Source organism: Monodon monoceros, unplaced genomic scaffold (assembly GCF_005190385.1).
Source record: "Monodon monoceros isolate NGI ecotype Baffin Bay Population unplaced genomic scaffold, NGI_Narwhal_1 Super_Scaffold_13, whole genome shotgun sequence".
In the NCBI taxonomy this organism is placed as follows: domain Eukaryota; kingdom Metazoa; phylum Chordata; class Mammalia; order Artiodactyla; family Monodontidae; genus Monodon; species Monodon monoceros.
The window spans coordinates 27,752,129-27,779,819 of record NW_021703769.1 but is presented as its reverse complement, the minus strand read 5'-3'; the positions used below and the strand labels follow the sequence as shown (position 1 = coordinate 27,779,819).

General features: G+C 36.3%; 1 protein-coding gene and 1 pseudogene across 1 annotated transcript; one reads left to right on the top strand and one right to left on the bottom strand.

Annotated features, from left to right (window-relative positions):
- Window positions 1–265: 265 nt before the first annotated feature.
- RAD21L1 (RAD21 cohesin complex component like 1) lies at window positions 266–26,341 on the bottom strand. The gene is made up of 13 exons (XM_029221380.1): window positions 26,166–26,341; window positions 24,848–24,977; window positions 23,191–23,284; window positions 21,416–21,522; window positions 17,055–17,222; window positions 16,024–16,119; window positions 14,944–15,054; window positions 13,389–13,615; window positions 13,058–13,157; window positions 12,092–12,216; window positions 9,790–9,885; window positions 7,400–7,477; window positions 266–498 (listed from the first exon to the last, which is right to left on the bottom strand). The coding sequence occupies exons 1-13, from the start codon at window positions 26,307–26,309 to the stop codon at window positions 310–312; spliced, it is 1,665 nt and encodes a 554-aa protein (XP_029077213.1). The 5' UTR covers window positions 26,310–26,341; the 3' UTR covers window positions 266–309.
- LOC114893867 lies at window positions 1,526–2,627 on the top strand (annotated as a pseudogene).
- Window positions 26,342–27,691: the final 1,350 nt, after the last annotated feature.

Genomic DNA, 27,691 nt, shown 5'->3' with positions numbered 1-27,691 from the left:
TTTCTTGAAGGCATACAGTATTTTAACAATGTATTCTAAATGCAACGTTCAAGTCAGGGAAATGGTAAATGATAAGCATTCAAGTCAGCTAAGTTAAAATATTACTTAGCTATAATTAAGTATTGCTGTAAGCATATAGGTTTCCAATTCTAGCTATGATTATTCTGAGCTTACAAAGAGGAAATGGAGATCAACCTATCTATGAAATGGATCAGACCTTCAGCTGCTTCCAGACAGCTTTGACATTAAACTGAACAATCTATAAAGAAATTCCAATGGTGACATAAATCTGCATGTTCTGGGTTTCCTTCACATTTTATGGAACATTGGTCCCTCTGTAGCTATAATATCTGCATAGGGAGCACTCTGCCTCAGCTCAATAGCCCGCTGTTTTTTTAGGACAAGAAAGCTATAAAATTTGGCTGCAGCTTGTTTTCGGTCATTATTTCTGCAGAGCTTCATCAGACTAAAGTACTGCATTCCCATCTTGTTGGATTCCTGGGAAAACAATTATAAAAGAAGAAAGGAAAGGGAAACAAGATGATTAGAAATAAAGCAGGCTGTGGATGCATAATGAACAACAAAATATTGATATTTTTGATAAGTGACTGTGAAATTCTTAAATGGAGAAATGCAAATGACTCATTAGGAAACATAAAAAACATCATAGGTCATTGAGCACAGCTTGGTTCATTGAGAAAATACATGCAAAAGAACTCTAAAGTATTACACAAATTTCTAATGTGTTGTACAAATGTTAGGTCTTTTAAAAAATTGATGTTAACATAAATGGCTCCTGGAGAAAGTGCAAATTAATTTAGACTTGCAGGCAGAAAAAAGTCCACAGGACCTTGGGAATCTTCAAAATCAATGAAAATTATCAGCCTATCAGGCTTGTTTTCTTTAAAGGTACTGCAGGATGGGGGTGACTAAACAACTCTAGTGGTAAATTTAATGGCAGGGGAATATGACTAAATACATCTCCCAGTTTCTTTGCACAGATTAAAAAGATGTTGGATTCACTATAGGACACCTGTGAATCTACTAGAAAAAACTGAGGTACAATAAAGTATTTAATTAGACTACGTACCTGGAATCAGATTTCTAGAACAGGAGTATTGTTTTTTAGTTAGAAATACTGTGGTGAATACTGGTCAGTATCCCTGTGAGTATTGTACTAATTTGATAGCTGTGAAGCATTTTTTTTTTTAAATAACATATACAAGGGTTTTTCTGTTCTGTTCTGTTTTGTTTTGTTTTTTTTTGCCAGTCCATAACACTTAACAAATCAATAAGTTAAATAATTTATCATACTTTATCTCAACCAAAGGAGCAGCCCAGTGTCAGCAACCTTTCAGAGATGGCATGCCAAGCCTTCATTTATCCCCCCCTCTTGAGGAGACAAAATGCAGATCAGGTGGCTTTTTCCCCAGGGAGAGAGCAGGGACAGCCTTCTCAATTCCAGGAATCCTTTTGAAAAACACCCTGAGAGGATTATTCTGTTTCCTCCAGAAACTCCTTTAAAATGAAGGTAAAGGAATAAAGGAAGGAGAGAAATACAAAGTGGAAGACTATCAGACTTAGAGAAAGCCGAACCCTACATGCCAGCAGAGAGGAAAGCCAGCAAAAAGCAAGCCAACTTGAGATACAGAAATTTGACCCTGTTTGAGGAAAGTCTTTTAGGAACTTATTTGGAGAACAAGGATTTTTGAGGAATGCACCAACCATTCTGCCTCTAGACTGAGTTTCTTGCTGGCTGTTCTAATCTATAGATCCCAGACCTGAACTGCAACATGCAATTGGATTTTCAGCCTCCAGCCAGCCCTGCTCACTTCTGACTGGCCAGACCCTACAATCTGAATTGGCTTGAGCCAATTCCTTAATCTATCTTGTTGCTACTGCTTCTCATGACTAATAGGGATTTTGTACAATTCAGTGGTTTTTGTATACTGAACAAAAAAACTACTTAGTTTGTCTAAAGTCTGAAGTCAAGGGGAGATTCTGTCAGCAAGAAAGGACCTCTCAGTTCAGTCCTGAATGGGCTTTTCCTCTAATTGCAACCCAAAGCTTTACATCTGTCTTCCTGTCCCTATAGAGTTTACTTGTGCCACTAAATGTGTAAATGTATATAGACAGAATGTTATTACCCCCAGATTCTCTAATTATTTAATATATTCTACAACCTCTAATATATCACATCCTTAAGGCCATCCGTCCGTTTATCTTTACATGTCAAAAATGTGGACATAAGGCCAGCATATACTTCTGCTCAGTATTTAATGGTGGAATTTAAGTTAAGTACAATAAAACATGAAAACTGTAAAATAATAAAAAAAAAAAAAAGCATTTCCAGCAGTGACAGCCTCCCCATGAGTATGTGCCTCTTGCAAAGGATCTCCTTCATCCGTCTCCAAAAGAGAAGAGGAAACATGAGAAGAAGCACCTGGTCCAGAACCCCAATTCCTACTCCATGGTTATGAAATACCCAGGATGCCATAAAATCACTACCACCTCTAGCAATGCACAAACAGTAATTTTGTGTGTTGGTTGCTCCTTGTTCTCGCCAGCCTACAGGAATAAAAGCAAGGCTTACAGAAGGATGCTCCTTCAGACAGAAGCAGCTCTAAAAGCATCCTGAATCAAGATGAGAGGGATACCATTCCTATAAACACACTTGAATAAAACAAAAGACAAAACCCCAAAGTGAAACAAAACCTAGGAAAAGCTCAGGAATTGTAGGCAGCAGGATGTCATAAGCTGGAAATGAGGGGTGAAGCTAAAAACATGAGAGTTCCTTAAAAGGTTACTTGGAAACAGTTAGATCCTCAGGTCTACTCTACCACCTCACAGAACCTTAAGACCACTACTCCCATACCTAGCAGGAAGCAGGAAGTTGTCTTTCTGGAGATATCAACCAGTGAGGTTCTAGACTTGGAATAATAGGCACTGTGGATGGTGGAGGAGAAGTGTTACAGACTGGGGGAATATGGGAAATTCTAATGTCTAAACAGTGAGACTGCAGCCTCTCCCTTACTCCCTTTGGTTCCTGAACCACGGGCATCATGCTTATATCTCCTAGGCAGTAGATCTGAAGATTAAGCTGGGAAAGTGAACATTCCAAGGAAAAAAATCCTATAGATAATGACGTGTGTGTGTGTGTGTGTATTGGGGGGGCACCACCCAATTATCTCACTATAAAGACCACAAGTCTACAAGCCCCATCCATGCTTATCTAACCTCCAATCAGCTTTTTGGTGTCTCACTCTTAAAAAAAAAATGAGATCTAAGAGACATTTGGATAAAATTTCTAACATTCAAGAGCAGAAAAGAACGCATTCAAGAGAATCACTAAGGGGCTTCCCTGGTGGCGCGGTGGTTGAGAGTCCACCTGCCGATGCAGGGGACACGGGTTCGTGCCCCGGTCCGGGAGGATCCCACATGCCACGGAGCAGCTGGGCCCGTGAGCCATGGCCGCTGAGCCTGCGCTTCCGGAGCCTGTGCTCCGCAACGGGAGAAGCCGCAACAATGAGAGGCCCGCGTACCGCAAAAAAAAAAAAAAAAAAAAGTAAAGGTGCAATTCAGGAGATCCAACATCTGACGCATAGGTAGTGCAGAAAAGGAGACTAGATTAACAGGGAGGAAATCCAAAACAATTTCCAATGCAAGAACATGAACTCTCAGAATAAAGAATCTATTACATGTTTAGCACAATAAATGAAAAAGACCCATACCAGAGCACATCATCATGAAATTTCAGGCCACTGGGGATAAAGAAAAGATGTAAAAGCTTCCAGAGAGAAAATAAAGGTCACCTACAAAAGACCACCAACCAAGCAGCATCTGACTTTTCAATAACAACACAGATGCCTAGAAATGTTGCAAAGCCTTCAAGATCTGAGAGTTATTATTTTCAAACTATGTTCAGATACACCCAATAAAGTTAAAGGTAAAATAAAGACATTTTCAGACTTGTATGTAGGGCCTCTATCTCTTATGAGCTCTTTTTTTTTAGATTAATTAATTAATTTAATTTTTATTTATAGCTGTGTTGGGTCTTCGTTGCTGTGCACAGGCTTTCTCTAGTTGCGGTGAGCAGGGGCTACTCTTCGTTGTGGGGTGCAGGCTTCTCACTGTGGTGGCTTCTCTTGTTGCAGAGCACAGGCTCTAGGCGCATGGGCTTCAGTAGTTGTGGCACGCAGGCTCAGTAGTTGCGGCACATGGACTTCTTGGCTCCGCGGCATGTGGGATCTTCCTGGACCAGGGCTCGAACCCATGTGCCCTGAATTGGCAGGCGGATTCTTAACCACTGTGCCACCAGGGAAGCCCTCTTTTTTTTTTTTAATTTAATTTAATTTGTTTATTTTTTATACAGCAGGTTCTTGTTATCTATTTTATACATATTAGTGTATACATGTCAATCCCAATCTCCCAATTCATACCACCACCCGCCCCCCCCCCCCCACCCCCCCCCCCCCCGCCACTTTCCCCCCTTGGTGTCCATGTTTGTTCTTTACATCTGTGTCTCTATTCCTGCCCTGCAAACCAGTTCATCTGTACCATTTTTCTAGGTTCCACATATATGCGTTAATATACGATATTTGTTTTTCTCTTTCTCACTTACTTCACTCTGTATGACAGTCTCTAGGTCCATCCACGTCTGTACAAATGACCCAATTTCGTTCCTTTTTATAGCTGAGTAATATTCCATGGTATGTATGTACCACGTCTTCTTTATCCATTAGTCTGTCGATGGGCGTTTAGGTTGCTGCCATGTCCTGGCTATTGTAAATAGTGCTGCAGTGAACACTGGGGTGCATGTGTCTTTTTGAATTATGGATTTCTCTGGGTATATGCCCAGTACTGGGATTACTGGGTCATATGGTAATACTATTTTTAGTTTCCATACTGTTCTCCATAGTGGCTGTATCAATTTACATTCCCACCAACAGTGCATGAGGGTTCCCTTTCCTCCACACCCTCTCCAGCATTTGTTGTTTGTAGATTTTCTGATGATGCCCATTCTTTTTTTTTTTTTTTTTTTTTTGCGATACGCGGGCCTCTCACTGTTGTGGCCTCTCCCGTTGCGGAGCACAGGCTCCGAACGCGCAGGCTCAGCGGCCATGGCTCACGGGCCCAGCCGCTCCGCGACATGTGGGATCTTCCCGGACTGGGGCACGAACCCGTGTCCCCTGCATCGGCAGGCGGACTCTCAACCACTGCGCCACCAGGAAAGCCCTGATGATGCCCATTCTAACCGGTGTGAGGTGATACCTCATTGTAGTTTTTATTTGCATTTCTCTAATAATTAGTGATGTTGAGCAGCTTTTCATGTGCTTCTTGGCCATCTGTATGTCTTCTTTGGAGAAATGTCTACTTAGGTTTTCTGCCCATTTTTGGATTGGGTTGTTTGTTTTTTTAATATTGAGCTGCAGGAGCTGTTTATATATTTTGGAAATTAATCCTTTGTCCATTGGTTCATTTGCAAATATTTTCTTCCATTTGGAGGGTTGCCTTTTCGTCTTGTTTATAGTTTCCTTTTCTGTGCAAAAGCTTTGAAGTTTCATTAGGTCCCATTTGTTTATTTTTGTTTTTATTTTCATTACTCTAGGAGGTGGGTCAAAAAAGATCTTGCTGTGATTTATGTCAAAGAGTGTTCTTCCTATGTTTTCCTCTAAGAGTTTTATAGCGTCCAGTCTTACATTTAGGTCTTTAATCCATTTGGAGTATATTCTTGTGTATGGTGTTAGGGAGTGTTCTGATCTCATTCTTTTACATTTAGCTGTCCAGTTTTCCCAGCAGCACTTATTGAAGAGACTGTCTTTTCTCCACTGTATATCCTTGCCTCCTTTGTCATAGATTAGTTGACCTCCTATGCACTCTTTGTCTCAGGAAATTATGAGAGGATGTTAACCACCAAAAAAATTCAAGATAAAGATCAAATCATCAAAAATAGAGGGACTAACATAGGAAAGAGACAAAGGAATTCCCATGTTATGGTAAAGGAATGTCCCAAGACAAAAACTGTGGAGCAGACCTAGAGAGCAACTAGTCTAGATTAGAACAAGAGGAGGATGAGCTCTGGGAAGGATATTTTCAAGGAAAAAGAAAGGAACTGATGAATTAATTGATGTATTTGACCATACTAAAAGGGGTTTTATTTTATTGTCAGAGAGTTTTGAAAAAGAATTAAGGATGGGTATATAGATACTAAGCAAATGTGAAAAATGAGGTAAAGATTAACGCCAAAATAAAAAACCCATAAAGTTGGCAAGAAATGTAATTATGCTTATGAAGCCTCAATTTAAACTAATTTTTACATAGTGGTGGCAACTGATGGTTGTCCCTTAATATCCATTTTCCTCTTCCTCCATAGTAATAGAATTATTAGCTGGTCCCATGGTTGCCAGATAAGGACTACATTTCCCAGCGAGATGTGGCAAGGTGATTAAGTGCTGGTCAGTTAAACGTGAAAAGTGATACATACAATTTCCGGGATATACCCTTAAAGGAAACTTTGCTGCTGATTGGAATGCAGACATGGTGGATAGTTAGCCATTTTGGATCCCAAGAATAAAGAAAATGAGATAAAGGGAACCTGGGCCTCTGACAACTTTGTGAACATAGCTGCCATACCAGATAGTACTCTACCTGACAGAGAAATAAACTTCCAGCTTTTTAAGCCACTGACATTTTGGCTCTGTGTCACAATCAAACCTGCATCGTGACTATTCTAGTTATAACATTGTAAGCACTGAATACTGTGCTGAAAATACACTGGGGTGGGGGAGATATAACTAAGCTAAATTTTCATTTTCTTCTGAAAGAAGTCAACAGATAAAATATAAAGCTGAAATATTAGGAAAGAGCAGTAAGAACATGTAATTAGAAACATAGATATAAATACTAAAAGAAACAGTTTATATAGTTTCCTCTGGTAAGCAGAACTTAGGAATAAGTAGGGGCGGGACAAAAGACTTGTGTGTTTCCCTTTCAGCCTTAAGCATAGTACTACTGAACTTTCAAAATTATATACATGTATTATTTTGATAAAAATATAAGTTAAATTTTAAAATTATCTGTTTCATTCTTAAACTGTTATAAATTTAGTTTCACATTGAGAATTAGTTAACAGGCTGCTAAACACAAGAATTGGACATGGAATAGAAGTCTAGGGACATGAAAATGGGTAAGAATTGATTAGAACATGTAGGCACTAAAAGCAAACTCACATTTAGGCTCGGGTATACAGCTTAAAAATAATTTCACTCTAGTGTAATTTGGCCTCAACAAAAACACAATGAAAATTGTTTTATTTTTATTAATATTTAGAAGGTTGAACTCAACATTTTACTTATTTTTAAAAATAAAAATAGGGTTGACAAACCCTACTAAGTCTTACCCGCAAGCTATTTAACATCTGAAGTATTCTTCGATTCCATCTCTCCACCTCAATATTTTGTTCATTCCCCAATGACTCCTGTTTGAATAATTGATATAATATTTCATTTAACCAAATTTTACTGAATGTTTACTATTTGCCAGCCATAGTGTTAGCTGCCGCAAGAAACACAACTGTAACACTGGGTCCTGCCAAATAAGGAGCTTATAGTCTGATAATTGAGAGAATATGACTAACATACAAATATAGCTCAGTCTTTACAGGATTATATTTATACTCCCAGGCTATCTTCTGACAAGGGGTTCCAGAGTTGGAGATTCTGCCATCTCTATTGGTGATGCATCCCAGGCATTGTGCACTTACTTTTAAAAGTAAAGATGACCACTTTTGGCTAGGACTGTCCCAGCTCTGGTCAATCTGAACTCAGATGACAGGAGTAAACAAAAAGCTATAGAAGAACTACCTTGTAAAGGCCTTTATATGAATTTATCTGGTGATATAAAAGCTGTAACAATAAGTGATGTTTAGTATGTACAATTGGGTTAGGAATCTTACGAGTTTCAAGGGTGCCTTGTCCGAAAAAGATCAACCCACGGCCTTTCATGTTATTTGAATAGATTCAATCTTTTCAGCTTTTAGCCACTTTCAGAAACACCTTAATATTTAAAAATTGTAGAGCTGAAATCCCTTCACAGGAACTCATTCTAAGCCCTTACCAGCTAACACCTTATAAGCTGAGAACAGAACTGGGCATAGGAAAGGTGCTGATGAGTCTGATAAAAAAGCAAGACTACAAAGGGTTGGGGGAGGCATGTGGCACAGATCTGACCTACTTTATAATTTTCCCAATGCTATCTCTGACCATGAAACCTAACAGCTTCTGTGTCACCCTTATCACAGCTCCACTGTTTGTCAAGTTTTCGTGTATACCTCTGGAGCCCAGACACTTCTTAAAATTGCATTCAATTTCATGAACTCCGAGATGATTTCAGAGAGCTTCAGAATATCCTGTATGATATTTTAAATCTTTTGAGGCTAAGGGGACTGCCAAGTTCCCATTCTTGCCAGCTGTACTGGCTTCCTGGTTCTGCCTATACAGCATCCTTTCTTACATTCCAAAGATAGTGATCTGAAAACATGGTCAATTTTATTCTGAAGAGTTTTCTGAATTCCTCCAGGTAAAATTTATGTTTATTTCTTTCTGGTTTATTCTGGGACAAACTAGTTCACCCAATTACTAATGTTTATTTTATTGTTAAATACACAAATGTATTTTTCAAATGTAAAAAGCAATGGCCCAACTCTTTGTTAAAGATCCATGAGACTGCAGCTTCACCTATATTGTACAACTAAACAAATCAGGAAAAGGCTCAGAAAAAAATAGTCTGTGCATTTTGCTGAAGCCTGTCCACTTGATCTATCTGGACACCTACAGCTGAGTCCATTGTGTGGAAAGCCCTGTGGATTATTAAAACAGCTGAACTTGTGCTGTGTTGTGGTTTTCTTGACCATGTATGAAAATAACCTGTGTCTAGAAGCAAAGAGAAAGGTGAAAGTGACTCAACTCTCTTCTGGCTCAGTTGTTTGGATGTTTCAGGTAAAAATATCATGTATTTATTCTGTCTTAGATTATCCAGAGAAGTCAGTCATATGAAAAAAACAATTTAATAGTCTTGGAACTCATTGTAAAGATAATTTATTTAAAAACAAACTAACATTAGGCATTAGTAAGTGTTTTGATATTATTTAAGAAACTTTTGTTAAAATTCATTACAATGTTAAAAATGCCTTCAGCACTATGGGACAAGGACTAGAGAAATAAGACAGTAATCTATATGGAGTCAGGTGAGTCACATGTTAGCTCTGGCTTTGCTACTGACTTGTGGTCCTCTGTGCATACCATTCCCTTTTTCTGATCTCTAGAAGTCTTGAGTCAGACCTTGGTCTATATCAGCCAAGGTCTTGGTATAGACCGTGAGTCATTGTTTTGGGAAATAATGCCCATACATTTTTCTTTAAATAAAATGAAATTTCAAATGCCCTAGGACATAGCCATAATACAGCTCTGCTTCTTTACAGATGTTATAAGAATAATTTAAAACAATGATTCTCAACATTTTAAACCCATGACTACCTGTGATAAGTATAAAAATTCCATACATTTCTTTAAAATTACTTAAAGTTTCAAAATAAATTAAAGAATAAAAGATCAAAGGAATTCTGAATACGTTTTATCAAGCTACTCATACACATCTTTGTTAAGAACACAAATTTAAATTGTAATTTTAGAGAGTAACGTGACAGCTAAAAACAATTTTTAGGTAAATAAGGTGTTAACTATTGAGGAACAAAGTTTTAAATAACATTATTAAGACTATACATCTATTTACCAATTCAATTGGACAATTTTCAATTTCTTGTGCTAAGATGGCATTCAGTAAAGATGATTCCTCAGCAGCTGAAGGTACCATTTCAGCAATATCCTGCTAAAGCAAATTAGGGAAATATAGGTAAGTTATCACAGTAGTAGTAGTCATCACAGGAACAATCTCATTTTATTAAATGCTTTAATCACATGGATGCTCATTTCTAAAAGTAATTTAAAATACTACCTGCATTCTCAAAATATTATTTCTGAAATATCCCAAATAGGCAATCCCTGACTTAAATATTCTGTTTTCTCTATGCCTCCCACAATGAAGAACTTGCATGTTCTGCCCTCCTTGCTACGTATCTTTTCCCTTCCTATTTCCCTCAACACTACAGATGTCATATCAAAAGTCTCTGCTGCTGCACAGCTGAGACCACTTTCTATGAAGCAGTTTGTCTTTGCCCCAGTCCCCTACCTCTATTCTCATGCCAGAACCAGGTGGCAGAGGAAGAAGAACTGTAAGCAGAGGGAATGAGAGTGGCGGAAGGGATATTAATATCCCTACCTAAGGCCATGACAGGATTCTTGCCACTGCTGCTGGAGTTGCCACTAGCAAGAGGGAAGAAAAACTGTGTCCTCTGGAAGGGGAACGAAGACAAAAAGGAAGACGGAAAAAGAGAAATTCTCCATTCATCAGCACTCTCTTTTCTCATTGCTATGGAAGCTGTTGGCCCCTTTCTCATCTTCAGCCTGTCTCCAAGCTTCATTCCCCAGCTGTTATCTGTGGTTGTGATTAAGTTAGAAGCTTCCCACAACATAGCTTACTTGATTTTTCATTTTAGCTTTTAAAAATTTTCATGAGTATGAGGTTGCATTTTATTCTTTAATATACATGTTTGTGGAGCCCTATCATGTTTTTTCCCTTTTAATTTCTATGAATATTCTACATTTTAGATACTCTCAATTGTGCAGTTATTTTACAAAAAATTGTTTGAATTTTTGAAAGATTTGAAAATGATTATCAGAATCAATATTTTTCTGTCCATTTAAATTGACTGTGCTTCCATTACTGACTATATTTCATATCTGTTCACCATTTTTGGAAGCAGAATAAGAATGAAATTGAAGGTTAAAGCATAAGTATAGGGTAAAGGAGTAAAAGGTTCAAAAGAAGTAGTGCAACAATCTTTCCTTCACTGCAAGCACCAAAATTTTGTCACTATGTTAAAAAATAATAAAGTAAACAAATTTGCCTAATCATAATTTCAGTAGGTGCATTCTAAGAAATGTCTGAATCCAAATAAGGAAGAGAGTAGTACTGGCAACCCAGTATCTCAATATCCAGTATATGATCAAATTAAAACACATTCTGTTTTAATGTATTATGAAATTGTCTTTCCTTCCAAGGGCATTCAGTTTCAATGTGGATTGACTCTCAATTCCCTGAGTGGTTATCAAAATACAGTGATGATGGAACAAACCAGAAAAGCACTGTTTTCTTTTTATCTGGTGTGGTATAATATTTACACTTGTACAGTCAGTAAAGTGACATTGGGAAAATATTTTACAGCACACTTTTTCCAACTACTTTTTTTTTTTTTTTTTTTTGCGGTACGCGGGCCTCTCAGTGTTGTGGCCTCTCCCGTTGCGGAGCACAGGCTCTGGACGCGCAGGCTCAGCGGCCATGGCTCACGGGCCTAGCCGCCCTGCGGCATGTGGGATCTTCCCGGACCGGGGCATGAACCCGTGTCCCCTGCATCGGCAGGCGGACTCTCAACCACTGCGCCACCAGGGAAGCCCCTGCATTTTTTTAATAACTGTTTTTCAAATAAAAATTATGTCTTCAAGTAAAAATTTAAAAAAATTTTTTTGGTCATGGATCTTTAGTCTTTCAGGCTAAGATAATTGGTGGGTCTAACACATATTATTTTTAGAGTTAGGAAGGGTGAACTTATGATCAGAAGCAAAGCTTAGGTGTATTTTCTAGAGTTCTAAAGGATTCCATGACATATTGAATGTGAGACCTCAGCATATAACCAGATTCAGGTATAATAATTTATTCAGTGTACCATGAAAAATACTCTTTCAGTATGAAACTACTTATCTTGTGATTTACTATCCTAAACTTCTAGAAAATACTGTTCTGCAGATGTAAATTATGTTTTACCCTGTAGTACTGCTACATACTAAAGAAGTTATAGAATAACGTAAGATGAAATATAAACTATAAATATAAGACAATATACCAGAGTCTCAATGTTCCTTCACTGTATGTGACAGGAAGATAATAATATTTTTATTACTCTCTTTGGTTAACTTACATCAGAGTTAATATTTTTATTGGTATCCTCACAAGAGCTACACTTAGATCCATCAGTCGCTTCCTTCCAAGTTTTGGACCGACTTAACTCTTGCAGGGAATTTGGCTCTTCCATCATGGAGGTCTCTGAATTATTAAGGAAGTAAAAAAGATTTCACTAACATATCTTTCAAACTTAAAATTGGGATATGGTTGTTACAAAAGAAAACTTCTGACAGACAACTTAAAATCCAAGAATTTAAGCGTGCGCAAACTTTCTTATAGCACCCGAAGTCTCACATATTTATCTTCCATTTTCCTTCATCTGCCTCTTTATCACCTCTACTCCCCATGTTCCACCACCTATCTCCTCCACTCTCGTTCCCACACATTTAACTCACAAGACAACATGGATATACCTAGCCCATCTTAGTATATTGTTCAGCAGATTTTAATGCCTTCAGTAAGCAGAGGTTCACTCACCACATAAGTTAGCTTTATTATTCCTTTATAATAGTCACAATAATAATTCATTATTAATATTATTAAAATTTCATGTATCCTCTAGGGGGATAGATATATCTATACCTCAGGTTAACTGTATTGTTTAAATGCTATTCTTATCACTAAGTGATTTTTCATGTTAGTTGTCTTAAAGTGAAACATTATCCTACGAGATATAAAATTTTCTTTGTTGAAGGCTTGTGAGTACTCCCTTTGCGGGTGGGGGAGGTGGGAAAGAGTGAGATTAAGAATAGTCCACATAGTATATATACTTCATCTTTTTAAGGTAGTTTGTTGGACAAAAATTAATCCACATAGAAGAATGCAAGGCTGATCTAACAATTTCTTTTAAGTTCAAGTACTCTTCTAAGAGCATTTATACTTGGGAATATGGAATTGAATCCCATCTTAATTTTGAAATGTAAAATCAAAGTTTTGTTTATACAACATTCCCCTCAACACCAACAGAATCAGGATGTCTCACCTACTATGTTTTCGCTTCCCATTTCTTCCCTTACTGACTCCTTCTGCATCAATTTTCTTCCAAGTTTAAAGCCAGAGGACACAAAGCATTTTGTAAACAACTGTAAAAATATACATTTTTGTTTCTCACTTTTGTACAAGTAAAGCAATTCAACAAAATACAAGCATATATGCTAAAAAGTTAAAACTATTATTCATGCACACACATCCAGCAAATTAATTCAAAAGGGGGTATTTTTTCACAAGTTTAAATTCTGTTGTATATATGAATATAAATATGCATTTATTTATCACCAAACATTGCACCCATGTAAAAGAATAGAAACTATTACCATTTTCAGTTCAGCATGAGTCAGATCCTGGGCAGCAGTTGACAGAAGTGTGTCTGCTCCTCCCCTCTGCTTCCACATCATCAACCTTTGGGTAGGAGGTGCAAGTTCCAAAACCATGAGTGTGTCCGTAAAGGAAGTAAGCTGTCTATGCATAATTTTGCTACTGATCTCCTTGACTGGATCTATGAGCAGTTTCCTCTTTTTGCCTTTTCTTTTTTCAGCAATGTCTAAATATAATAAATACATACAAATGTGATAGGTTGTACAACTTTGTATAATGATATTCTAGGCATTGCATATCTAAGAAATGTCTACCACAATACAACCTACAGAGTTGACTTGGGAAGAAAATCCCCTTCTCTCTACTGAAAAGTATGTTTTATATGGTTTTTGCACAGCTAGTGTGTCTCAGCAGCCAAGGGTTAACACATTTTGTAAAGTGCTTAGGAGGCAGGCACCCTGTTGATATACTAAATGGACAACTGAGGAATGTGGAGCAGAGAGTATATTGAGAGGGAAGTCACTCAGTCCTAAAGTTCCTTAAAATATCTACCTAACAGGATAACTTTTTAAAACATTAATTTGTATTTGTCCAGTGTATTTTTCCCTCCCCCATTGAAATTCATATACAAATTCCTAGTAGGTAGTTAGGGCCATGGGATTTTGCTCCTTTAACTAATTTGGCCGGGTAGAAAGTAGAAGTCAAGCTTTTCCTTAGTAAAGATGCAAAAGGGGAGTGGGGGGCAGTTAGATTTTCTGGAATGGGTGGAGACCTGAGATCAGATGGAGCCAAAGGAACTTGCTTGCTGATGTGCCTCAGTAAAATCTTGGGACTAGGACAAGATTCCAAAGGGGCTGGCTGTGTGATGACTCCAGAGGTTATGTAGGCTGGGACACTGGGTATCACATGGTGGTGTGGCTGATGACCAGAGGTTCCCTTCCACCTGCTGTACCCCTCCCCCAAACTTTGATACTATACATGGCTCAGGGCAAATAGGGGAGGTTTGCAGATTGCATTTCTTGCCAACCAAGTGGGATAGAGGCTCAGAGTTGAATTTCGCAAAGAAAACGTTGAATGCTTTATTCTTTGCATGCCTGAGTTTATAAACTGAAATATCAATTATACTACTTAAAATTAGGATATTCTTAAAAGATCTAGTTATATATTAGATTCATATTCAGTGCCTCTATTCTGACCCTTTTACTCTGTCTTATTTTATATTGCATGCTTATTTATCTCCTGATCAGACTGTAAGCTTCTTAAAAGCAGGAACTATGTCTTCATTTCTGTGCCCAGAATAATGGCTTGATAACTATTGGAACTGAACTCTGTTTTACATTTTCCAATTTCCCAAGCTGGATAGATGGTTTGACCAGGACTGAATATAATGAAAGGACCATCCCAAATTTTCTTCACACCTTTCCCTTATTGTATTATGAATGTTATTACTAGATTGACTACCTCCTATAATATTTTAAGAATTATTAAAATATCTCAGGGTAAATAAGATAGTAGTGCATCAAAACTAAACATAAAAACATGAATGACTCTGACCTGAAGTATCAATTGGCTCAAGGGTAAATCCTTCCTCTTCATTTGATAATGTGCTTTCATCCATTTTTTCATTTTCAGGTGGACATACACACTCAGGATTATCTGGTTCTACTAATCAACATTGCCATAAAAGGATTTATTAAAAAAAATAATGGTTATGTTGCAAACTAGAGGACTGTATGAGAATTAAAGTGAAAGATAAACTAACTGTAGATTTATATTGCTAACTGGAGCCACATCTGAATTCTTAGAATCATGTATTTAATAGAGCTGGAGAGACTCAGAGATTATACAGTCTGGGGCCTGCAGTGTTCAGGTGAGTCAAGTAGTATCACCCTCTTTTGCACCTGTCACATCTAAGGCTGGGCTACAGTCACATCAGAAGTGAAAACAGAGATAGGAACCATAATAAATGATTGACATAAATTTGGCAATATGTCTGCTAAAAGATTTGTGTTCTGTTAATGATTAGTTGACCCATAAAGAACCACACATAACTAAATTTTTATTGCCTCTTTTTACATTTAAAATTTCTACTACTGTGTTAGAAAGCAAATGTAACATCAAAAAGAGTGAAACATCAAAATGGGGCTAATCATTCTTTTAATTCTTAAGAAAAATCAGACTACAAGACTTCAAATCATCTGAGGTACTTTCACATCAATTTCAAGTAGAAAATATCCCCAAATTTATAATTTCTATCAAATTATATATAGATTGTCAAGCTATATTAATATTAATGTGATATTAATAATTAATAACCATGTTAGTGTCAAACATTAATGATGCTTTTACTATGTAACATATATTATTTTAATGATTCAAAAGCAGGGTATTTTGGCAGAGTATTTAAATGTGCTCTCATAACAAATAAACCCAATCCCGATTAAATACCCATCATTGTACTTTTCCCAGAACTTAGTTTTCTATCCTATATTATCTAAAGTCAGACTAAGAGTTTGAGGGACAACACTCTTTATTATCTTTCACGATACTATACTGCTACTTAAACCCATAAGTTTTGAGGCTTAATTTGAATATTAGTATCTGTTCACATTCTACAGAAAAGAAACAACATACCCACTATAGTATCGGGAGGCTCAGGGAGCATGGAAATTTCTCTATTTAAATGCATGTCTTCTAACAGGATATTCTGATCATCTTGCAATAGATTGTCTTGAAAACACAATAAACACTTTGGTTATACAGAGTTGAATCTGTCATTTGTTCACTAAACACTTGACAGTATTGCATACAAGGAGTTGTGATGGGATACAAAAATGAGTGAACCCTGCTTAATTAGATTTGACTGGTTATATAGACTACCACATTTTATGCAGTATGACGTAGAATTTTATATATTTAATTTCCTTTCCTTTATTAAAAGTCTATTTATAAACGTTTATTTCAGGAAATATTTACTAAACTACCAAGATAGTAGCCTTGTTACAAAGCCATGTTTAGATTTCAAATTAAGAAGTAAAAGTTTTCATACTCCTTTGGTAGAGATCTAAGGTAGAGCCACTATTTTTCGTAGTTTTCAAATTTCAAAAAGTTTGCCATAACCAGCCTTTTACTGTAAACTAGAGAATTTAAAAAAAAGATTTGATATATAATAGTTAGTATCTTTAAAATTAAGTGCATTTCGATTTCCAAGTTTTCTCTATCCTATTTCTATGATGACTTTAAAATAATATAATAATATAAATATAAAATAATAATATAAAATAATAATATAAAATGCTGGACAGATACTTTAGAATAGCTGTCCCACAATTTCTGCTAAAGAAAACAATGTTTTCTAGTATACAATCTAGTGTATTTTGTGAGGAATATATTTACCTCACTTCTTCCCCTCTAAAGACTAGAAATTTGTAAAAATAAAAACAAGAACTTATATGATAAATGTGTTTAAACAGATAGCTATTTACTTGGAACTAGCCTAAATTTTTAAATATACCATAGACTTTGAAAACTTGTGTAAAAAAATGTGTTGACCTATATGACCCAGAAGCATATCTGAAATTTTAGTTTGATGGAATAAAACTTCCAGTATGTTATGTAATTTGACTGAAACAAATATCCAATTTCTATGTGACCAGATAGTATACCAAATATTTCTCCTGCAGCTCCTTCATCTCCAAATCCATCTCCACTGTCACAGAACAGAAATATTTCTCCAATGAGGCTTCCAGAACTATGTTCAACAGGACCACTGGAATTTAGCAATATGTTGTCATCAAAGAAGCTATGTCTTCTGAGAATTTCAGGTTCCTCCTCTAAATAAATACATATAATTAATATTGAGTTAGTCATAGAAACACAGAATTTTAGGGTTAGAAGCTAGAATTTAGATATCATTTTGAATAGCTCTTTTCATTTTACAATGAGAAAAGTGAGAGCTAAAAATTTATTTGAATTATTCAAAGACATACAGATGGCCAGTAGGCATATGAAAAAATGCTTAACATCACTAATTATTAGATAAATGCAAATCAAAACTACAATGAGGTACCACCTCACACCGGTCAGAATGGCCATCATTAACAAGTCTACGAATAATAAATGCTGGAGAGAGTGTGGAGAAAAGGGAATCCTCTTGCACTGTTGGTGGGAATGTAAGCTGGTGCAGCCACTATGGAAAACAGTATGGAGGTTCCTCAGAAAACTAAAAATAGAATTACCATATGATCCAGCAATCCCACTCTTGGGCATATACCTGGACAAAACTATAATTCAAAAAGATACATGCACCCCTATGTTCATAGCAGCACTATTCACAATAGCCAAAACATGGAAACAACCTAAATGGCCATCAACAGATGAATAAAGAAGATGTAGTATATATATATACACAATGGAATACTACTCAGCCATAAAAAAGAACAAAATAATGCCATTTGCAGCAACATGGATGGACCTAGAGATTATCATACTATGTGAAGTAAGTCAGAGAGAAAAAAACAAATACCATATGATATCACTTATATGTGGAACCTAATTATGGCACAAATGAACCTGTCTACAAAGCAGAAACAGACTCAAAGACATAGAGATCAGACTTGTGGTTGCCAAGGGAGAGCGGAGGAGGCAGACAGACGGACTGGAAATTTGGGGTTGGTAGATAAACAACAAGGTCCTACTGTATAGCACAGGAAACTATATCCAATCTCCTGGGATAAACCATAATGGAAAAGAATATTAAAAAAAGAATGTATATATGTGTAAAACTGAGTCACTTTACTATACAGTATAGATCAGCACAACATGGTAAATTATACTTAAATTTAAAAAAGAAAAAAGAAAAAAAAATATTTGAATTATTCAAGTCATTCTGCTAATCAGTGGAGACTGGATTTCTAGTCTAACACTTTTTCCAATACAATAACAAAAATTTCCAAAATATCAGGATAGAGTTTTTAGTGGTGGTACAGTTTAATACTTCCCAGAAGGTTATTATTGGCAGTCGAATGATTTCTTCTACCTTAGGTGGGTCATATCCCACTTGATTGAGTATTATTTCATGGACAGTTGCTTGAGTTGTTTGTCCATAAGGAGGGATTGGAAAATAAGGAGTATGTCTGCCTTCTAAGTAATGGAAAGGTAGGTAAAATATTAAACAATGGGCTTATAACATTTGTTCAATAGATATTTATTGAATGACTAGGTATTAGGCAATATGCTAGGGGTTGGATACAGCAGTAAAAAAGATAAAACCTGGTCAGCTAACATAAACTGAGTGGTTACTGTGTGCATTGTATTATGTAGTAGAGGATACTATTATAATCCTCATTGTACAGACAAGGAAACATCCACAGAAAGGTTTCGTAACTTGCACACAGTCACACCCTAATAAATGATAGAGCCAGGATCTGAAGGCAGCAAAGATCGTCTTAGTAACGGTGTTAGAATTCTAGCAAAATGGAGACTAATGAGAGAAAACTCCTAAGACACTGACAGCAGCAGATAAAATGAACTCCCTGCTTCAAACTGCCTGCTTCCAGGTTGGCTGTCAGTACATGCATATTCTTTCCCTTCCTTGGGTTTGAATCTTTGGGTCCAGAAGTCTGAAACGCCAGAGGTCAGAGTCTAGAAGTCTGAAATCCCAGAGGTCAGAGGTTGGTCCTCTCCTTCCTCTAGCAACCCACGTCACTGCTAGTCAGTAAAGAAACTCATGAAGTATCACTCACTGGAAATTTTTCTACAGGCCTACATCTTCTAGAAAGAAAGAGCTAAAAAAGGCAACCTTCATTGTATTGGACTAAAGATTTGCTCAATAGAAAAGATTAACTTTTTCAAAAGAACTAAAGATATTGTTCACATCTTCCAGGTGAACCTTGATAGCTCCCAAAAGAAAAATCATTCTTGGTCAATAAGATAATAACATTTATGAACAGACAGTATATTCTGAGCACTGAACATCATGAGAACCTGAGAGTACACCAAAAAATTAAAGAAATAATCTTTGCTTTCACTCTTATACTATAATCCAGAATAGGATGGATTAACATTAAATATTTCTTAGAGGACATTAGGTTTGAACTAATTTTTGAAGGAGAGAAAATCCCTTATTGGTAGAGAGTACTAAAGGAGAGAATAAGGGAAATAACTGTGATGTTGCTAGTAACATCCCGATTTTACATATAGGGCAGTAAGGCTCAGAGAAGCTAGGTGATCTGCCCAATATCACACAGCAAATCAACAGAGGAAGCCCAGATTCAAACCCAGGTCTGTCAGTCTACTCAGGACATGTTCTCCCCACCTTCTTGAATTGTAGTAGACAGAACTGAGAACAACTAAATTGTATCGGTTGACTGGTAAGACATTTGCTTGACTAGAGCAAAAAGTCTATATTAAGGTAAAACAAAGTTAATAAAGATGGTGATAAATTGGTAGAGAGCCTTGAGGAGAGGCAGGAGTATCTATCAGTAAGTTATAGGGACCCAAGGCACTTAAGAAGAGAAATGTGATGTGGAAAAAAAATGGAATTTAAGGACAATTCCTCTTGCAGAGCTGTATAAAACGTGGGGCCTGGAAGAAACTGTGTAGGAGGGTATACAGCACTTCAGCACTTTAGTACCGGTGAACTAAATATATATATATATTTAGTACTGGTGGCTAGGGAAACAGAAAGAATACCTGAGACATTTCCTTTTTTTTTTTTAATTAGCACTGGTATGAAGCTTATAGAAAGCATAGTTAAAAGTGATCCTAAAGTTGCAGGGCTGAAGAAGAGCAGTAGCATTTACAGGGAAATGTGTAAAGAATATCTTGGGCAGTAGGAAATATGATTAACTTTTTACCAATGTGTTATATTTCAAGGTTTGGGGTAACAGCCAGTAAGAGATGCGTGCTACTCAAAGTAGGGTCTGTAGACGGTGTTGGTCCACAACAGAGTAAATACACAAATTAGAGGTAAATGTTCACAAAGTTTTAATATAACGTCGCAGAGTAATTTAATACATGTTGGATCTAATAACAAAAACTTGAGGCTTACATGTTGATGTTTAAGTAAGTTTTTAAATTTTTCTAGTAATTAATTTTTATTATATTTTACAAAAGTGTCATTCCATGACAGATAGGAAATTGACAAAAATTATAAAACTGGTCCTTCACCACAAATCATTTGAGAAACACAGCTATAGATTATAAGAGTTATGGAAGGAGAGTCAGGATGAGAAGTGGAGGTTACGAGGTAGCTCAAGCATTACTGATGCTTGATCACCCTCCTCCACCTAAGACAAATTTAGGCCAGCCTTCTCCTATGCTCACTGCTTTGGGCACTATAAGAAAGTCAAAGATGAATGTGACACAGATCTTACCCTCATGGAGCTTTCAGAACAAAACAGACCAATACAATAAATATCATGATACAAATCAGAGAGTGGTAAACGCCGTAAAAAAGAACAAATACTATATAGTTAAATTACACCATATAGCTTTAATTCTAAAATACATTCAACAGTTTCTATTTCCCAATCAATGTGTATTTAGTGTGTATTTCCTCCTCACTCCCAAGCTATTTTAAAATCTGTTATTGATATATATTTAGAGGAAATATATTTTGAAGTCTCTGTATGCAGCACTTGTGTAAAACCTTGTGTATATGTTAACTACAGCAACTGTTTATTTATATGTCTCTCTCCCAGCCTGAAGCTCCTTGAGAGCAGGAAATGCTTCTTTAAACTTTGTATTGCCCATGGCTGTGATAGCACCTGACATATAGTAGATATTTAATAAACGGTTGTACACTGAGAAGGGAAGCATAGGCTAAGCCTGAGTCTTGGCATTGACACCTACAGTAGAAAAAGGCAAGAATAAACTTATTGGGGGGTTACATTTATACATCAAAAAACTCATTCATTCTAAAGATATTTCTACTGGCATAGAAATAGCCTTGGCATTGTTTTAATACAAAAATGCAAATATAATTGATTATGACTTGCAATTTGAATTTCTCAAATATTCTCACCAAAGCTCCCAGTGTGGAAAAGTAGATCATTGCCATAATCTTCTCTAAGTGTGATTTCTTCTGGTTTGCTTTGGTTCTGAGTAAAGTGTTCTGAAACATCAATAGCACTATGGAGAAATATAAGATTGAGGAAAGCATGTGAACAGAACACAATGATTTTGCAGTATACTGAAAAACAAACACCTTAAACAAAAACATGTTTTATTATAAAAACAAAGGAGAATTTTATTTTCTCAATAGTATTCCTTACAAACACTAGTTCATTATACATATGATATAATGAACTATGATCTCCAGGTTGTCAAATCCAATGGGCAATTCTCAGTCCTTATCTTACTTACCATACCCAACAGCATTTGAAATTGATGTTCACTCCCTTCCTCATGGAACACATTCTCTTCGTGGCCTCTGCAATACTACTGTCTCTTGATTTTCTTCCTACCTCACTGGCTGTTCCTTTTCCATCTCCTTTATTAGTTCTTCCTCATCTCCCAGATTATTAACTATTAGGAATGACCCAACATTCAGTCCTCAGACCTCTCTCTCTCTCAAATCTACACTCATTCCCTCAGGGATTTCTTATGACTCATGGTTGAAGTTCCATCTACATACTCACAACTCTCAAATTTATATATCCCATCAAACATCTTTCCTGAATTTCAGACCCAGATATTCAACTACCTACCTACTCCCCTCGGATGTGTAACAGTCATCTCAAAACCTATATCCAAAACCTAATTTACTTCCTTTACCTTGCCCTCTTTAAACTTGCCATGCTCTAGTTATCCTAATCTCATTAAACTGGTAACTCCATTCTCATGCCCAAAATCATATAGTCAACCTTCACTTGTCTCTTTCTCTGTCAGCTCTGCCTTCAAAATATATCCATAACTTGACTGCTGCCACCTTGATAAAATGAAGACTGAGAACTGATCACAGAGACTATCATCTCTTGTCTGGACTTCTTACTGCAATAATCTTCTCATAGGTTCTCTGCTTCCTTCCTTTCACCCTTATAGTATGTAGCCAGAGGAAGCATGTTGAAGTCAAGTCAGATCCAGTCACTTTCCTGTTCAAAACCCTCCTGCGCTCCCAATCTGACTAAAAGAAAAGTCCTCATTACAGCCTACGACACCCTCCATCATCTGTACCCCAGCTACTTCTCTGACCTCATCTCCTACCACTGGGCCCTTCATTTACTCCACTCCAGTCTCACTTGCCTCCTTGCTGTTCTTTGAATAGGTCCAACATGCTCTGCCTTAGAGCCTTTCCATTTGCTTTACATGGAACATTCTTCCCCACATTACTGAATGATTTGTTCCTTCATTTCCTTTAGATTTCTGTTTGGACCTTATTAGAAAAGCCTTTTCTGATCTCTCTATTATTTTATTTTCTATTTCTCTTCATAATGCTGATCATCTCCTAGCATACTATATATTTACTTGTTTGTTTATTACCTGTCTCCCCCAACTAAAATATAAGATTCATGTGGCCAGGGGCTATCTCCTCAGTGCCTAGAACAGTGCTTGGCATATGGCAGGCACCCAACAAATATCGAATGAATGAATATACTGTCAATATTGCAAACTACATTCAGCAAATATAATGATACATTTTTGGTTTTCTACTTTGAACTTTCACACTAAATTTAAGTCTTTGTCAACTGCATGTGTATTTCAGTTGTTAACTATGTTCCATCTGCATTCATGAAATCTGAAAATGTAAAACAACAAAATATCAGGAAAATCAAATTGAAGGAAAATAAAATAATTTACTTCATATTTTGGGGATCAAAATCATGAAATTCTTCTGTCAATGTGATCGCATTGTAAGCTGCTTCGAGATTCTCTTTTGGAAGGTCAACCAGTCCTGAAAAGGATAAAATACCACATTCAATAAGCCATGATGCTATATAAAATCAACTTCCAACTAAATCTCTACTTTCTCTCACTGGACTAACTGTTTAGTCTCCTAACTGGTTTCCCTATATCCACTCCTGCTCCTCTTCAGTCTATTCTCTACAAAACAGCCAGAGTGATATTTTAAATATGCAATTATATCAGATCACCCCCATAGGTAAAATGACTCAGGGACTTCCCTAGTGCACTTAAATAAAATCCAAATTTCTAATCAGGGCCCTGTATCCCTACAAAACCTGTAGGCATCATCTAACAACACCTTCCCGTACTCACTCTACTCCAACCGTACTGGTCTTTTTGCTCTCTGAATGAGTCAAGCACTTTACCACCTCAAGACCTTTGCTCTTGCAGTTCCCTCTGCCCGGAATGCTATTCCCTCATGGACTTCTTACATGGCTGGATACTTCTCATTCTTCAAGTCTGAGCTTAAATTCTATCCTCTCAGAAAGGCTTTTCCCAATTAGCCTAACTAAAATATACTTCTCTCTTATTTTCTGTAGTAGTACTATTTTTATATTCCTTCATAGCACAATCTATAATTATTATAATAATTTTTTTAGAAAATCTTTTTCATTATCTGATTTTCTCACCAGGCTCAAAGGGACCTTATTTGTCTTGTTTGTCCTTGTATCCCAGAGCCTAACATAGTGTTTCACACAAAGTATGAGATCAATAAATATTTATGGAATATATAAGTGAAATAATGAACAAATTTATTTCACTGAACCATATTTGATATAATTATAAAATCTACTAAGAGATTCTACAGATATTTTAAATAAAGAAAAAAAACTTGTCCATCCTGATTCACCCATATTAACTGAGGGAACAGTATGTGCAAGGCACTGAGACAAGCACTATAAGAGATTCAGAAATAAGTATGACAAAGATGTTGCCTTCAAGGAGCTTGCAGACTAGTGTGAGAGGCAAGGTCTGTACCTAGATAAACATAATACAAGGTGGAAAATGACTAAAGTCTTAAAACTAAAATAAAAATTTGAAAGCGTTCTATTTATGACACATGTAAATCTCTAGCACTTTGGAATGCCTAAAGATTTTCTATAATATTTCATAAATAGCATGCTATTGTACTTAGAGTCTTGAGAATTGTGAAAACAATGACAATTACTGATATCTAGGTTTTGTCAATCACACTATTTCTAATTTATCTCATGAAGGCAAAAATAGATATGGCAAACCAAGTGACCCATTAAAACTGAATATCAGAGTTTCTTACACAAGTGTGGTAGCATTAAGTATATTTCTTGTGTAAATATGCAGCAACATTCCAAGTTTTTGAAAGCATAACCTTTTCCTGCAAACACAGGAAAAGAGCAAGGAAAATAATGTAATTTGTTCTTAACCATGGAAACTTAGATTCAGTCAGAAGGAAGTTTACATTCACCATACTCACACTGGAACTACAGAGTGCTGCCAATTAAAAGAGCCCACCCAAAATAAAAATGCAAAAGGGAACAAAGATGAGTGAGACAGATCAATATTGCATGTATACCTGGGCAAAATGTCATCTTCATTTTAAGCAATGCTTCACTGCAATCTGCCAAAAGATACTTTGCCTTCCTATTATAGATTCGAACAATTCCCAAAAGAAGGTGTCCTGAAGTTCGAAGTGCAATTTTCACCTTTCAAAAATTTTTTAAAGTATTAGAATATTAAAAATTAGATTCATAAACTCTGTTCTTTGAAAATTATAAAATAATAAGAATGTCTTCTCTTTAAAAAGCAGACATTTTGTATTCTTATTTAAGGTGAATCACTTAACTTTTACCTCACCTTGTAAAATGATTAACTTTTTTATTCAGTGAAGATAATCTAATGTGGCATTTAAGTGAAGTATGCTATTATTGGTTTTATGGGAAGTATATAACCTTTGCAGTCGGGCAGACTTGGGGTCAAGCCTTGGCTCAGTTGCTGAGGCTGAGTCATTTAACCTTCCTGAACTTCAATTTATTAATAATAGCTACAATTTATTATATACTTATTTTGTGCCAGGCATTGTCCTAAGAGCTTTTCATACACTAATTTATTTAATTTGGACAACAACCTCTATTTACAGAAGCAAAAACTGAGACTCAGACATGATAAGCAGCATGCCCAAAGTAACAAAACTATTAAGTGATAGAGGAGGAATTAAATTTAAATTTGACCAACTCAGAAGTTCATGCTCTTAATTACCACACTTCACTGAGGCTAAAAGAAGCCTATCTCACAGGGTTATTGTGAAGATTAAGTAAACTAAAGAACATACATAAAGTCTAGCCCAGTGCCTGACACATGGTAAATTTTCAATTATAATTCATCCTTCTCTCAAGAAGAAAACTACTTAACCTATAAAAATATTAAAATGATATTTTAATGCAAATTCTAATAGCTTGTTATAGTGTTTTATAATGAACATAGTACCTTGCTTATGAAGTGACTTCATATATATTTTGATTTATACTCAATCCTCCTTTCTTTCTACTCTCCTATTGATTCACCCATTATTTTTCTAAGAAATACTCATTTGATACCTACTGTGTATACAATATTTTGTTAGGGAATAAGAAACAATCACAAAATATGTATAAAACATGGCCTCTATCCTTCAGGATCCAATCAATTTATGATAAACATATAAGAGTTAATTACCAACAGAAATCAATATATGTTTATGTCCAGAAAATAAATGCTATAGGAAATAAAAAAGAGAAGACCATTTAAGAAGTAAAGCTTCCTTGGAAATATATTTCATGATATAATGTATTTTAATTCCTTTCCTCTCCATAAGTCATAGCAAATACATACTATAATTTTAATGAATAACATACCTTAGGTGAAAGAATATTTTCAATGGTTATTTCTAGATTACATTCAAATACATGGGCCTTTGTCAGTTTCTTCTCCCAGTGAGCTGCAAGCCAGATTTTGGCCAATGGCCCTCGCTTACTCATAAGCACATGTGTGTAGAACATGGTGCCTGTATTCCTTAGTAGTATTTAATGAACTACAGAGAACATTAAAAGACATTTAAATTTTGATACAAAAATCTTTCAGTGCTATTTTACAGCAAGCAAAACCATTTTTCACTAATTCTATAAAATAGATTATCTTCTAATTCAATGCATTATTCAATTCAAATTATTTTCTTATAAAAAGAAACTTTTATTTAAAATACAAAACTATATTGGGCTTCCCTGGTGGCGCAGTGGTTAAGAATCCGCCTGCCAATGCAGGGGACATGGGTTCAAGCCCTGGTCCGGGAAGATCCCACATGCCGTGGAGCAACTAAGTCCGTGCGCCACAACTACTGAGGCTGCTCTCTAGAGCCTGTGAGCCACAACTGCTGAGCCCGTGTGCTAGAACTACTGAAGTCCATGCGCCTAGAGCCCGTGCTGTGCAACACGAGAAGCCACCGCAATGAGAAGCCCACGCACTGCAACGAAACGAAGAGTATCTCCCGCTCGCCGCAACTAGAGAAAGCCCGCGCGCAGCAATGAAGACCCAACGCAGCCAAAAAATAAATTAATTAATTTTTTTTAAAAAAAGAAAAGAAACTATAGGAAAAGAATCAGAGGAAGGGAAGAAAAAAAAGAATCCAATTTAATGTTTTGAAATAAGAATGGTAAAGGAAAACCTCCACTTAAAGACAAAATAATTATGCACATTTCCACAAATTGTACTATTCTCAATAACATCATAAGGCTCCAGTACTAGGCAAAGGAATGTCATAACGCTTTGGCTGACTTCTAGAGAAGAATCAAATCATTGTTTACATATAGGTAATCTTAAACTGCCACTAGAAAACCATTTTTTAACTTCTTTCCTACTTAAAGTTCTGATAAAAGAGAAAAACTGAACCAAAGCGAATACAAAACCAAAATCAGCCACGGAATTAAAAACTTAGATGACCTTTGATCAATGCCCATTTCCACCCCAAGAATCAAATCATTGGGCCCAAAATAAAGGTTATGCAATCTACCGAACCACATTCCTCAATGGGACAGCTAGAGATTTTAATGTGTATGGCCTCTGCCTGCCTTGGCTCCACTTTCTTCCTTTCTCCTGTGTCTGGTATTTTAGAATGAATTCCAATTTGTCTTTTTCAATTGCTCCCAGGTGTATGATTACTAGTAAACTTTAAGAAAAAAACAACCCTGTGATTTACTATTCCTGAGACGTTGATTTTCCTACCTCACCCCACAAAAAATCCCCCACAGAAGCCCCATTTTCCTGTGAGTTATTTCTAGGTTGAATTGACTTCATGCAAAGTAAAGCTAAGGATAGTACATGGAACTAGGAGCCAGGGAGGAGGCTTAATTCGTGGAAAAGGGTCCCAGTGAGGAGAGTGAGGGCG

Coding starts and splice junctions, on each gene's coding strand:
- RAD21L1 (XM_029221380.1), bottom strand. CDS start 26,309: ATGTTCTACACACATGTGCTTATGAGTAAGCGAGGGCCATTGGCCAAA. Junction 15,055..16,023: donor GCCTCCCGATACTATAGTGG/GTATGTTGTTTC, acceptor AATGTTGATTAG/TAGAACCAGATAATCCTGAG. Junction 9,886..12,091: donor ATAAAAATATTAACTCTGAT/GTAAGTTAACCA, acceptor AATTTGCTTTAG/CAGGATATTGCTGAAATGGT.